Source organism: Oncorhynchus nerka, linkage group LG13 (genome assembly GCF_034236695.1).
Source record: "Oncorhynchus nerka isolate Pitt River linkage group LG13, Oner_Uvic_2.0, whole genome shotgun sequence".
Classification (NCBI taxonomy): domain Eukaryota; kingdom Metazoa; phylum Chordata; class Actinopteri; order Salmoniformes; family Salmonidae; genus Oncorhynchus; species Oncorhynchus nerka.
Window position 1 is genome coordinate 96,776,939 of NC_088408.1, and position 15,238 is coordinate 96,792,176.

The following is a 15,238-nucleotide window of genomic DNA, read 5'->3' on the forward strand; positions in this document are numbered from 1 at the left end:
GGGTTAGGGGGTCACATAGTGGGCTTAGGGTCATATAGTGGGTTAAGGGTCACAGAGGGTTAGGTGTCACATAGAGGGTTAGGGGTCACATAGAGGGTTAGGGGTCACATAGAGGGCTTAGCGTCACATAGAGGGTTAGGGGGTCACATGGAAGGCTTGGGGTCACATAGAGGGTTAGGGGTCACATAGAGGGTTAGGGGTCACATAGAGGGTTAGGGGTCACATAGAGGGTTAGGGGTCACATAGTGGGTTAAGGGGTCACATAGTGGGTTAGGGGTCATATAGAGGGTTAGGGGTCACATAGAGGGTTAGGGGTCACATAGAGGGCTTAGGGTCACATAGAGGGTTAGGGGTCACATGGAGGCTTAGGGGTCACATGGAAGGTTAGGGGTCACATAGAGGGTTAGGGGTCACATAGAGGGTTAGGGGTCACATAGAGGGTTAGGGGTCACATAGAGGGTTAGGGGTCACATAGTGGGTTAGGGGTCACATTGAGGGTTAGGGGTCACATAGAGGATTATGGGGTCACATAGAGGGCTAGGGGTCACATAGAGGGCTTAGGGGTCACATTGAGGGTTAGGGTCACATAGAGGGTTAGGGGTCACATAGAGGGTTAGGGGGTCACATAGTGGGTTTAGGGTCATATAGTGGGTTAGGGGTCACATAGAGGGTTAGGGGTCATATAGAGGGTTAGGGGGTCACATAGAGGGTTAGAGGGTCACATAGAGTGTTAGGGGTCACATAGAGGGTTAGGGGGTCACATGGAAGGCTAGGGGTCACATAGTGGGTTAGGGGTCACATTGAGGGTTAGGGGTCACATAGAGGATTATGGGGTCACATAGAGGGCTAGGGGTCACATAGAGGGCTTAGGGGTCACATAGAGGGTTAGGGGTCACATAGAGGGTTAGGGGTCACAGAGGGTTAGGGGTCACATAGAGTGTTAGGGCTCACATAGTGGGTTAGGGGTCACATAGAGGGTTAGGGGTCATGTAGTGGGTTAAGGGTCACATAGAGGGTTAGGGGTCACCTAGAGGGTTAGGGTCACATAGAGGGTTAGGGGTCACATAGAGGGTTAGGGGGTCACATAGAGGGTTAGGGGTCACATAGAGTGTTATAGGGCTCACATAGTGGGTTAGGGGTCACATAGAGGGCTAGGGGTCACATAGAGGGCTTAGGGGTCACATAGAGGGTTAGGGGTCACAGAGGGTTAGGGTTCACATAGAGTGTTAGGGCTCACATAGTGGGTTAAGGGTCACATAGAGGGTTAGGGGTCACATAGTGGGTTAGGGGGTCACATAGTGGGCTTAGGGTCATATAGTGGGTTAAGGGTCACATAGAGGGTTAGGGGTCACATAGAGGGTTAGGGGGTCACATAGAGGGTTAGGGGGTCACATAGAGGGTTAGGGGTCACATAGAGTGTTATAGGGCTCACATAGTGGGTTAGGGGTCACATAGAGGGTTAGGGGTCACATAGTGGGTTAGGGGGTCACATAGTGGGTTTAGGGTCATATAGTGGGTTAGGGGTCACATATAGGGTTAGGGGTCATATAGAGGGTTAGGGGGTCACATAGAGGGTTAGAGGGTCACATAGTGGGTTAGGGGTCACATTGAGGGTTAGGGGTCACATAGAGGATTATGGGGTCACATAGAGGGCTAGGGGTCACATAGAGGGCTTAGGGGTCACATAGAGGGCTTAGGGGTCACATAGAGGGTTAGGGGTCACATAGAGGGTTAGGGGTCACAGAGGGTTAGGGGTCACATAGAGTGTTATAGGGCTCACATAGTGGGTTAGGGGTCACATAGAGGGCTAGGGGTCACATAGAGGGCTTAGGGGTCACATAGAGGGTTAGGGGTCACAGAGGGTTAGGGGTCACATAGAGTGTTAGGGCTCACATAGTCGGTTAGGGGTCACATAGAGGGTTAGGGGTCACATAGTGGGTTAGGGGGTCACATAGTGGGCTTAGAGTCATATAGTGGTTTAAGGGTCACATAGAGGGTTAGGGGTCACATAGAGGGTTAGGGGGTCACATAGAGGGTTAGGGGGTCACATAGAGGGTTAGGGGTCACATAGAGTGTTATAGGGCTCACATAGTGGGTTAGGGGTCACATAGAGGGTTAGGGGTCACATAGTGGGTTAGGGGGTCACATAATGGGTTTAGGGTCATATAGTGGGTTAGGGGTCACATATAGGGTTAGGGGTCATATAGAGGGTTAGGGGGTCACATAGAGTGTTAGGGGTCACATAGAGGGTTAGGGGGTCACATGGAAGGCTAGGGGTCACATAGTGGGTTAGGGGTCACATTGAGGGTTAGGGGTCAGATACAGGATTATGGGGTCACATAGAGGGCTAGGGTCACATAGAGGGCTTAGGGGTCACATAGAGGATTATGGGGTCACATAGAGGGCTAGGGGTCACATAGAGGGCTTAGGGGTCACATAGAGGGCTTAGGGGTCACATAGAGGGTTAGGGGTCACATAGAGGGTTAGGGGTCACAGAGGGTTAGGGGTCACATAGAGTGTTAGGGCTCACATAGAGGGTTAGGGTCACATAGAGGGTTAGGGGGTCACATAGAGGGTTAGGGGTCACATAGAGTGTTATAGGGCTCACATAGTGGGTTATAGGGGTCACATAGTGGGTTAGGGGTCACATAGAGGGCTAGGGGTCACATAGAGGGCTTAGGGGTCACATAGAGGGTTAGGGGTCACATAGAGGGTTAGGGGTCACAGAGGGTTAGGGGTCACAGAGGGTTAGGGGTCATAGAGTGTTAGGGCTCACATAGTGGGTTAGGGGTCACATAGAGGGTTAGGGGTCACATAGTGGGTTAGGGGTCACATAGTGGGCTTAGGGTCATATAGTGGGTTAAGGGTCACATAGAGGGTTAGGGGTCACATAGAGGGTTAGGGGGTCACATAGAGGGTTAGGGGGTCACATAGAGGGTTAGGGGTCACATAGAGTGTTATAGGGCTCACATAGTGGGTTAGGGGTCACATAGAGGGTTAGGGGTACATAGGGGGGTCACATAGAGGGTTAGGGTTAGAGGGGGGTCACATAGAGTGTTAGGGGCTCACATAGTGGGTTAGGGGTCACATAGAGGGTTAGGGGTCACATAGTGGGTTAGGGGTCACATAATGGGTTTAGGGTCATATAGTGGGTTAGGGGTCACATATAGGGTTAGGGGTCATATAGAGGGTTAGGGGGTCACATAGAGTGTTAGGGGTCACATAGAGGGTTAGGGGGTCACATGGAAGGCTAGGGGTCACATAGTGGGTTAGGGGTCACATTGAGGGTTAGGGGTCAGATACAGGATTATGGGGTCACATAGAGGGCTAGGGTCACATAGAGGGCTTAGGGGTCACATAGAGGATTATGGGGTCACATAGAGGGCTAGGGGTCACATAGAGGGCTTAGGGGTCACATAGAGGGCTTAGGGGTCACATAGAGGGTTAGGGGTCACATAGAGGGTTAGGGGTCACAGAGGGTTAGGGGTCACATAGAGTGTTAGGGCTCACATAGAGGGTTAGGGGGTCACATAGAGGGTTAGGGGTCACATAGAGTGTTATAGGGCTCACATAGTGGGTTATAGGGGTCACATAGTGGGTTAGGGGTCACATAGAGGGCTAGGGGTCACATAGAGGGCTTAGGGGTCACATAGAGGGTTAGGGGTCACATAGAGGGTTAGGGGTCACATAGAGGGTTAGGGGTCACAGAGGGTTAGGGGTCACATAGAGTGTTAGGGCTCACATAGTGGGTTAGGGGTCACATAGAGGGTTAGGGGTCACATAGTGGGTTAGGGGGTCACATAGTGGGCTTAGGGTCATATAGTGGGTTAAGGGTCACATAGAGGGTTAGGGGTCACATAGAGGGTTAGGGGGTCACATAGAGGGTTAGGGGGTCACATAGAGGGTTAGGGGTCACATAGAGTGTTATAGGGCTCACATAGTGGGTTAGGGGTCACATAGAGGGTTAGGGGTCACATAGTGGGTTAGGGGGTCACATAATGGGTTTAGGGTCATATAGTGGGTTAGGGGTCACATATAGGGTTAGGGGTCATATAGAGGGTTAGGGGGTCACATAGAGGGTTAGAGGGTCACATAGAGTGTTAGGGGTCACATAGAGGGTTAGGGGGTCACATGGAAGGCTAGGGGTCACATAGTGGGTTAGGGGTCACATTGAGGGTTAGGGGTCACATACAGGATTATGGGGTCACATAGAGGGCTAGGGGTCACATAGTGGGCTTAGGGTCATATAGTGGGTTAAGGGTCACATAGAGGGTTAGGGGTCACAGAGGGTTAGGGTCACATATAGAGGTTAGGGGGTCACATAGAGGGTTAGGGGGTCACATAGAGGGTTAGGGGTCACATAGAGTGTTATAGGGCTCACATAGTGGGTTAGGGGTCACATAGAGGGCTAGGGGTCACATAGAGGGCTTAGGGGTCACATAGAGGGTTAGGGGTCACAGAGGGTTAGGGGTCACAGAGGGTTAGGGGTCACATAGAGTGTTAGGGCTCACATAGTGGGTTAGGGGGTCACATAGTGGGCTTAGGGTCATATAGTGGGTTAAGGGTCACATAGAGGGTTAGGGGTCACATAGAGGGTTAGGGTCACATAGAGGGTTAGGGGGTCACATAGAGGGTTAGGGGGTCACATAGAGTGTTATAGGGCTCACATAGTGGGTTAGGGGTCACATCGAGGGCTAGGGGTCACATAGAGGGCTTAGGGGTCACATAGAGGGTTAGGGGTCACAGAGGGTTAGGGGTCACAGAGGGTTAGGGGTCACATAGAGTGTTAGGGCTCACATAGTGGGTTAGGGGGTCACATAGTGGGCTTAGGGTTATATAGTGGGTTAAGGGTCACATAGAGGGTTAGGGGTCACATAGAGGATTAGGGTCACATAGAGGGTTAGGGGGTCACATAGAGGGTAAGGGGTCACATAGAGTGTTATAGGGCTCACATAGTGGGTTAGGGGTCACATAGAGGGTTAGAGGTCACATAGAGTGCTTAGGGTCATATAGTGGGTTAGGGGTCACATAGAGGGTTAGGGGTCACATAGAGGGTTAGGGGGTCACATAGAGGGTTAGGGGGTCACATAGAGGGTTAGGAGTCAAATTGTACTCTAGTGTTTATCATGCTCTGAATTCACTCCTGTCGGACATAATATGGACATAATATTATCCCAGATATCCCTTTGTAAACACAATAAGACTTTACACACAATAAGACATTATGATTGGAGTCCACAGTACTATTGTGTCCACATTGGCTGGTCAGGTTGATTTGCATTGACTTTGGTTTCCCAGTCATGTGAGCACACAGGCAGTAGAAGCCTTGAATGCTCAGATAGAGTTTACATGTGACTCATCCCAACCACAGTATGCAAAACATTCTAGGACTGGCTAGAGCTGTTGCTACTGTATATCACCTTATATCATGCCATGTTTAGTAGCATTACATCATGTCATGTAATATGATGTCATCTTATGTCATGTCATCTTATGTCATGTCATCTTATGTCATGTCTTGTGTATGTCCACCCCCCCACCCCCCCACCCCCCCCCAGGTGCGTGACTCTGTTGTCCCTGGTTGAGTAGTGTTATTTCCTGTCAATTTATCTCATGTCATGCGCTATGTCTCCCCAGGTGCGTGACTCGGCCCAGTCGTTCCTGACAGTGCAGGTTCCTCTCTATGTGTCGTATATCTACGTAACAGCTCCCAGGGGTTGGGCTTCACTGGAACACCACACTGAAATGGAGTTCTCTTTCTTCTACGACACCGTGCTCTGGAGGACAGGTGAGGGTCTGTGTGTCTGTGTGTGGGGGGGGCTGTGGGTGTCTGGGGGGCTGTGTGTGTGGGGGGGGCTGTGTGTGTCTGGGGGCTGTGTGTGTGGGTGGGGGGGCTGTGTGTGTGGGGGAGGGCTGTGTGTGTGTGGGGGGGGCTGTGGGTGTCTGGGGGCTGTGTGTGGGGGGGGGGGGCTGTGTGTGTGTGGGAGGGGGCTGTGTGTGAAGGGGCTGTGTGTGGGGGGGAGGGGGCTGTGTGTGGGGGAGGGGGCTGTGTGTGTGGGAGGGGGCTGTGTGTGGGGGGGTGTATAAGGGGTTGGTATGTTTCTGTGTATCTCTGTTTAACTGGTATGTCTCTGTGTATGTCTGTTTAACTGGTATGTCTCTGTGTAACTCTGTTTAACTGGTATGTTTCTGTGTATCTCTGTTTAACTGGTATGTTCCTGTGTATCTCTGTTTAACTGGTATGTTTCTGTGTCCACTAGGCATCCAGACAGACAGCGTTCTGTCAGCCAGACTCCAGATCATCAGGATCTACATAAGAGAAGATGGCCGTCTGGTCATCGAGTTCAAAACACACGCCAAGTTCAGGGGCCAGTTTGTCCCCGAGCACCACACTCTGCCTGGGCACAAGTCCCACCTGATGGTTCCGGACCACCTGGGGGGGATAGAGTTCGACATGCAGCTTATCTGGAGCGCCCAGTCCTTTGATTCTCCCTACCAGCTCTGGAAAGCCACCTCTTCTTACAGCAGGTCAGTAAACAGACATACTGTTATATACAGTTATAGATATATATATTAATAGATATACCCAGTCCTTTGATTCTCCCTAACAGCTCTGAGGGCCACGTCCTCTTACAGCAGGTCAGTAAACAGACATACTGTTATATACAGTTATAGATATATATATTAATAGATATACCCAGTCCTTTGATTCTCCCTACCAGCTCTGAGGGCCACCTCCTCTTACATCAGGTCAGTAAGGGTTACTCAGTGTTTAAGCTTTTGTTCCGACCTGTGTCTTCTGCATGCCACAAAAACAGTGTTAGCCTGCTGAGCTAAGTTAAAGCCTAGGCATTAGCCTGGGGACCTAATGTAAATGTCGTCAGGTCTCAGGGCAAGGTTAAAACATCATGTAAGTGTGATTCAGAAGCGTCTCTGTTAGAGGAGCTTTACCATAATGTCTACGCTTGTTGTGTTCCAGGAAAGACTACTCTGGAGAGTACACAGTGTTTCTGATCCCCTGTACCGTGCAGCCAACCCAACCATGGACCGACCCCGGAGACAAGCCTCTGTCCTGCACAGCCCACGCCCCAGAGAAGTATGTCCCTCCACAGCCACCATACACTACTTAGTGAGAGACCCAGAGAAGTATGTCCCTCCACAGCCACCATACACTTCTTAGTGAGGGCCCCAGAGAATTATGTCCCTCCACAGCCACCATACACTTCTTAGTGAGGGCCCCAGAGAATTATGTCCCTCCACAGCCACCATACACTTCTTAGTGAGGGCCCCAGAGAATTATGTCCCTCCACAGCCACCATACACTTCTTAGTGAGGGCCCCAAAGAAGTATGTCCCTCCACAGCCACCATACACTTCTTAGTGAGGGCCCCAGAGAATTATGTCCCTCCACAGCCACCATACACTTCTTAGTGAGGGCCCCAGAGAATTATGTCCCTCCACAGCCACCATACACTACTTAGTGAGGGCCCCAGAGAAGTTTGTCCCTCCACCGCCACCATACACTACTTAGTTAGAACCCCAGAGAAGTATGTCCCTCCACAGCCACCATACACTTCTTAGTGAGGGCCCCAGAGAATAATGTCCCTCCACAGCCACCATACACTTCTTAGTGAGGGCCTCAGAGAAGTATGTCCCTCCACAGCCACCATACACTTCTTAGTGCGGGCCTCAGAGAAGTATGTCCCTCCACAGCCACCATACACTTCTTAGTGAGGGCCCAAGAGAATTATGTCCCTCCACAGCCACCATACACTTCTTAGTGAGGGCCCCAGAGAATTATGTCCCTCCACAGCCACCATACACTTCTTAGTGAGGGCCCCAGAGAATTATGTCCCTCCACAGCCACCATACACTTCTTAGTGAGGTCCTCAGAGAATTATGTCCCTCCACAGCCACCATACACTTCTTAGTGAGGTCCATACACTGTTGCCATGCTCCTATCTTGACAATTGGTTGGCAAATAAAGATATGGTTGATTTGGTTAAATATGTCACTCAAACATATGTTGTGGTCCTCAAGGCTCCATTCTAGGACCTGTTTCATATGGCCATGCTCAACGTATACGGTAAGAACCTGACGTAATGTCATCTCTCCCAGGTTCCAACTACCTATAGCCTTCCAGCAGACCAACCGACCGGTGCCTGTCGTGTACAGCCTCAACACAGAGTTTCAGCTGTGCAACAATGAGAAGGTGTTCATGATGGACCCGGCCGTCGCTGACATGTCCATGGCTGAGATGGACTACAAGGGAGCCTTCTCTATGGGTACAATAACCATTCCACACACAAGTCACAGGGCAGACCCAAATAAAGAGAATGGGGATAGTTGAGCTATTACCCGTTATCTACATGACCAAACATCCCAACTTACACAAAGATATTGTAAAAAAATATACACTATTTCACTATTTTCCACAGTGACTGAAAATAGAAAACATGGCTCAATTTACCCCGCTTGCCCATATGTCTGTGATGCCACTGAGTTCAAAATGTGTGGCTCTTATATCCAGTCATCCACAACTTGTCTCTCTGCTGCCCCTACAGGGCAGATGCTGTATGACAGGGGCTGTTTATTCAAGTATTGTCTCTCTGCTGCCCCTACAGGGCAGATGCTGTATGACAGGGGCTGTTTATTACAGTATTGTCTCTCTGCTGCCCCTACAGACCAGACACTATACAACAGGGTGCTGTTTATTCAAGTATTGTCTCTCTGCTGCCCCTACAGGGCAGATGCTGTATGACAGGGGCTGTTTATTACAGTATTGTCTCTCTGCTGCCCCTACAGACCAGACACTATACAACAGGGTGCTGTTTATTACAGTATTGTCTCTCTGCTGCCCCTACAGGCCAGACACTATACAACAGGGTGCTGTTTATTCAAGTATTGTCTCTCTGCTGCCCCTACAGGGCAGATGCTGTATGACAGGGGCTGTTTATTCAAGTATTGTCTCTCTGCTGCCCCTACAGGGCAGATGCTGTATGACAGGGGCTGTTTATTACAGTATTGTCTCTCTGCTGCCCCTACAGGCCAGACATTGTATGGCAGGGTGCTGTGGAACCCAGAGCAGAACCTGAACTCAGCCTACAAGCTGCAGCTGGAGAAGGTGTACCTGTGTACAGGACGGGATGGATACGTGCCCTTCTTCGACCCCACGGGGACTCTGTACAACGAGGGCCCTCAGTACGGCTGCATCCAGACCAACAAACACCTCAAACACAGGTTCCTGATCCTGGTATGTATATCTACTGAGATGGGAAAGAGGTCAAGCGTCCTATGTATTCCCCATGTCTGCCATGGAGCTGCCCATTCTAATACAGGTTTTCTGGCAAAGTGTGCCCTCTATTCATCTCTATGATGGTATAGTTTCTATTCAACTCCCATTGTCCTCTTGTAGTGGTTGGGAGATATTGGTGATGTTCCAGGTTGTCTTGTTTTTTTTTCACAGTCCACGCTGCACATCTCAGAAGATGTCCATGTCACATGAATGTGCTTCCTGAGATGCTTCAAAACACTGATAATCTGTGCAGTGTGACTGTAATTTTGACAACCTAGAATTGCAGGCGGTGCAAACTGTTTGTAGATTTACATGTAGTCCCTTTCATCAGGCATTCTTATTCCAACCCGACTTATATCACAGAGTGCATACTGCACATTTCTTTTATAAATCTGATCCCTTCGGGAGTTGAACCCACAACCTAAGAGTTTCCTTGCACCACCAGTTTGAGTCACGTAGTTGACCCGTGACCTTTTGGTTTGTCTTGTGGTATGTCACCCAGCGTAAACAGCCAACCAATGTGACCTGATGGACTGGTTTGATCCACGTCGCTCAGGGCGTAGTCATGGCCTTACAGAGATAAGACTTTGAGCTATTCAAACAGGAGGAATCTTATTGGTGTACAAATCACTGCTCTGGTATCGTATTGCTGGATCGTTTATGCCAACGTTTACAATAATGGGTGTATGGCAGGCTATTGTCACAAATGCTGGTAAATTACACAATTTACTGAAACTACACGTTTTACTGAAACTAAACGTTTTACTGAAACTACACGTTTTACTGAAACTAAACGTTTTACTGAAACTAAACGGTTTACTGAAACTACACGTTTTACTGAAACTAAACATTTTACTGAAACTAAACGTTTTACTGAAACTACACGTTTTACTGAAACTAAACGTTTTACTGAAACTAAACACTACACGTTTTACTGAAACTACAACTGAAAGTCCAAGCTTTACTTAAGCAATAAGGCCTGAGGGGGGTGTGGTATATGGCCAATATACCACGGCTAAGGGCTGTTCTTATCCACAACGCAACACGTTGTGCCTGCATACAGCCGTTAGCCGTGGTATATTGACCATATACCACAAACCCCAGAGGTGCCTTACTGCTATTATAAACTGGTTACCAACGGAATTAGAGCAGTAAAAATACATGTTTTGACATTACCACGGCTGTCAGCCAATCAGCATTCATGGCTCAAACCAACCAGTTTATAATGAGATTTAAACAACAAATGTACTAATGTACCTTCCACATCTGCATCTATAGCCTACATCCAGCAGTTAGCTAGCCTTGTTAGCATGTATGCTAGCGTTTGATTTGATAGTGTCTGGATAAGTTGGAAATAACGGTGTTGTAACGTCTCTCCTTTAGGATCGGAAGCAGCCTGACGTCTGTGACAGGTACTTCCATGACGTTCCATTCGAAGCCAACTTTGCGTCGGATATCACCGAATTACAGACCATGACAGCCATACCTGGTGTTGATGGATTTACCATGAAAGTTGATGCCCTGTACAAGGTCAGCGAAGACAAAGACTTATCCACTTAACTGTAATTTACATTTAATGATTTATTAAATGATAATGTACTGCTTATGAATGCATTATATATGAGGGTAACTCTCAGAGAAGTAAAATGATTGATCTGATTTATCTCCATGGTAACTCTCTCTCTTTTGATTGACAGGTGGAGGCGGGGCATCAGTGGTACCTTCAGGTGATCTACGTGATTGGTCCAGAGTCCATATCCGGCCCCAGGATTCAGCGTTCTCTGACCTATCAGCTCACCCACAGTAGCGGCGGGGGGCGGACTCGCCGGGACCTGGCCAATCAGCTGAGCCAAAGCATCGGCCACAGCCGTGCTCGCCGGGACCTTGTTGACCACAGCGGACGTCTCACTCTAGACCAGTCTCTGATATATGACAACGAGGGTGACCAGACGAAGAACGGAACCAATATGAAGACTCTCCGCCTCGAGGTCCCCGCTGCCTCAACCTTTAACCCCCAGATGGGCGGTTCGGTGGGCGGGGGCGTGGCCGCACTAACCCTATTGGTCCTCGTCTTGCTCGCTTCATGTTTACTCTTCAGGAAGTGCCGACGATCGGCTGGGAAGAAGCCTCCCCAGAAGGCGGAGGAGTACCCTCTGAACACCAAAGTAGAGGTGTGTTTGGAGAGGACCCTGGAGAAGAACTTCAGCTCTAAACACTGCACCGTCAGGAACATCAACATCAACCGGAACTACGACAACGTCAACTCCAAGGTCAACAGAGGCGCAAAGGTCAACGGAGGGGCGAAAGTCAAGCAGGTCAACCTGGAGGTCAAGCTCCACAACAACCTCCACAACGACGGCACCGAGGTCTGAGGATCCCCATCACCTCCCACCATTGTTTACCCTGGCTAGATCATTTCCCCATTCGGGGTTTGCCAACGTTGAACTAGTAGAAGTAACAGTTCTACTGAAGGGGAAACATCTACCGGAGTGGAGGAGTATTTTACCAGACATCTAAAAGAAATGTCATTTTCTAAAAAGCGTTTGTTTGTACTTCTGGAATAAAATATTGTTTGTTAATGTATTTTTATATGACCGTGATGAGAGATAAAAGGGAAGAGTTGTTTTTGACGGCCAGCTATGCAGCGTTTATTCAAATCATTTCAAAACTGGGCTACCTCAGGAATAGGGAAACGAGTGAACAACTATCGAACTATGGCATAAAACATGATTGATTATGTCATTTATTTGAATCTATTTGGGTCTCTTGTGGGTTTTTTTTCCTTCGTGTTTTCGACTTTTCGTCGTTGTTGAACGACTAGAGAGTTTGGAATCAGTCAAGGGATAATCTGCTGCCTTGTTTTTCCGCTTTATGTTTCCATGACAACAACAACGCCAAAATGATCAACGTATGGTAGCACTTTGCTTCCAGCTCGTCTTGAATAATTTGAATAGTTCAGTTATAGCTCGGCTGCATTATTTAATCACAGTGCCATAATATGACATCTATGAAAGTATTAAACACAGTCAGGACCCCAATCCTAACTCCACTTGCGTTCATCATTCATTCATTTCAATGGAAGATTTGCACAAAAAAACGTTAGGATGCAGGCCTATAGCGTGTTATGGTCTTCTGCCCACAACTGAATGAGTAGTGTTGTAATTTATATATTTTCAAGTGCAATTAATCCATGAACACACTCTCTCCTCAAACTAAGTTCTCTGCATGTGGAACTAAGATCCAGCCTAGTAATATAGTGTGTCTGAAATGACACCCTATCCCCTATACCAGTGTTTCCCTGGCCCTACTCCAGTCCTCCAGTACCCCCAACAGCCCAACTCCGGTCCTCCTGTACCCCCAACAGCCCAACTCCGGTCCTCCAGTCCCCCCAACAGCCCAACTCCAGACCTCCAGTCCCCCAAACAGCCCAACTCCGGTCCTCCAGTACCCCCAACAGCCCAACTCCAGTCCTCCGGTACCCCCAACAGCCCAACTCCGGTCCTCCAGTCCCCCCAACAGCCCAACTCCAGTCCTCCGGTACCCCCAACAGCCCAACTCTGGTCCTCCAGTACCCCCAAAAGCCCAACTCCAGTCCTCCAGTACCCCCAACAGCCCAACTCCAGTCCTCCGGTACCCCCAACAGCCCAACTCCAGTCCTCCAGTACCCCAACAGCCCAACTCTGGTCCTCCAGTACCCCCAAAGCGCAACTCAGTCCTCCAGTACCCCCAACAGTGGTTCTCAACTCCAGTCCTCCAGTACCCCCAACAGCCCAACTCCGGTCCTCCAGTACCCCCAACAGCCCAACTCTGGTCCTCCAGTACCCCCAACAGCCCAACTCCGGTCCTCCAGTACCCCCAACAGCCCAACTCTGGTCCTCCAGTACCCCCAAAGCCCAACTCCAGTCCTCCAGTACAACCAAAGCCCAACTCCAGTCCTCCAGTACCCCCAAAAGCCCAACTCCAGTCCTCCAGTACCCCCAACAGCCCAACTCTGGTCCTCCAGTACCCCCAAAAGCCCAACTCCAGTCCTCCAGTACCCCCAAAAGCCCAACTCCAGTCCTCCAGTACCCCCAACAGTGGTTCTCAACTCCAGTCCTCCAGTACCCCCAACAGCCCAACTCTGGTCCTCCAGTACCCCCAAAAGCCCAACTCCAGTCCTCCAGTACCCCCAAAAGCCCAACTCCAGTCCTCCAGTACCCCCAAAAGCCCAACTCTGGTCCTCCAGTACCCCCAAATGCCCAACTCCAGTCCTCCAGTACCCCCAAAAGCCCAACTCCAGTCCTCCAGTACCCCCAACAGCCCAACTCCAGTCCTCCGGTACCCCCAACAGCCCAACTCCAGTCCTCCGGTACCCCCAACAGCCCAACTCCAGTCCTCCAGTACCCCCAACAGCCCAACTCTGGTCCTCCAGTACCCCCAAAAGCCCAACTCCTGTCCTCCAGTACCCCCAAAAGCCCAACTCCAGTCCTCCAGTACCCCCAAAAGCCCACATTATTGTTGTAGCCCCAGACAAACTCACCTGATTCAACTCATTGAGCTGTTGGGAGTACTGGACGTCTGGAGTTGGGAAACACTGATCTGTACTTTATAGTGCACCAATGGGTCCTAGACAAAAGTAGTCCACTAGGGAATAGGGGTGTCTTTTTTTGGATGCACACTGGCTGCGTTTACACAGGCAGAAAATTCTGATCTTTTGACCAATCACATCACATTTTTTTCACATCACCTTTTTTTCACATCACATTTTTTTTTCAGAGCTGGTCAAAAAAAAAAAAAATAATGAAAAATGATCAGAATTTGGCTGCCTGTGTAAATGCAGCCGCTATGTTGTTATTTTATTTAGACAAAAAAGCTCAACACCTTTCTACAAGTGCCATTCCATGCAGTACTGTCTCATGCTTTTACAAATCCATACAAATAGTCCAAAGTATTTTCACCAAAAGGGTAAAAAGTCCATCAGTGAATGATTGTAATATTCATCTGACATAGATAACGAGTGAATAGATATTCCACAATAGAATATGACCGCTGTAGACTAGATAGCCTAGCTACGTTGGTGCCCACCTACCTACTCACTCACTCCCGTTGGATGTATGTATGTATGTAGCCTTGTGATTATGACTATGACAGAACTGATTTCTTGTAATTCATCATTTGAATATGTTACAGTTAAATTGTAATATTTTATACAAGTGTCTGTTTTATTTTATGCCTTGCCTTCTGTGTGCCAAAACACCCCAAAATGCCTCAGTTATATATTTGTGATGTACATACAAGTTCAATCCCACAACACCATGGTTACGTCTCAAATGGCATCCTATTCCCTTTGTAGTGCACTACTTGACAATAGGGCACCATATTGACAATAGGGCACCATTTGGGACATTTACCTATGTTCATTCACATAATTATTTAACTGTTGATATTGCAGTATGCATTATTATCATTTAATACCCATATCATTTATTACCCATATCATTTATTACCCATATCATTTAATACCCATATCATTTAATACCCATATCATTTATTACCCATATCATGTTAATACCCATATCATTTAATACCCATATCATTTAATACCCATATCATTTAATACCCATATCATTTAATACCCATATCATTTATTACCCATATCATTTAATACCCATATCATTTAATACCCATATCATTTAATACCCATATCATGTTATTACCCATATCATGTTAATACCCATATCATTTAATACCCATATCATGTTATTACCCATATCATGTTAATACCCATATCATTTAATACCCATATCATTTAATACCCATATCATTTAATACCCATATCATTTAATACCCATATCATTTAATACCCATATCATTTAATACCCATATCATTTAATACCCATATCATTTAATACCCATATCATTTAATACCCATATCATTTAATACCCATATCATTTATTACCCATA

At 48.2% G+C, this 15,238-nt stretch overlaps 1 protein-coding gene across 1 annotated transcript in view; it reads left to right on the forward strand.

Annotated features, from left to right (window-relative positions):
* The window catches only part of LOC115122266 (extracellular matrix organizing protein FRAS1-like), a 523,719-nt gene extending 510,729 nt beyond the window's left edge, over positions 1-12,990 (forward strand). The window contains 7 exon segments of the mRNA XM_065027018.1: positions 5,638-5,788; positions 6,261-6,528; positions 6,980-7,096; positions 8,118-8,284; positions 9,047-9,252; positions 10,678-10,824; positions 10,992-12,990. Of these exon segments, the coding sequence (XP_064883090.1) occupies positions 5,638-5,788; positions 6,261-6,528; positions 6,980-7,096; positions 8,118-8,284; positions 9,047-9,252; positions 10,678-10,824; positions 10,992-11,666 (1,731 nt within the window). The 3' untranslated portion in view covers positions 11,667-12,990.
* Positions 12,991-15,238: the final 2,248 nt, after the last annotated feature.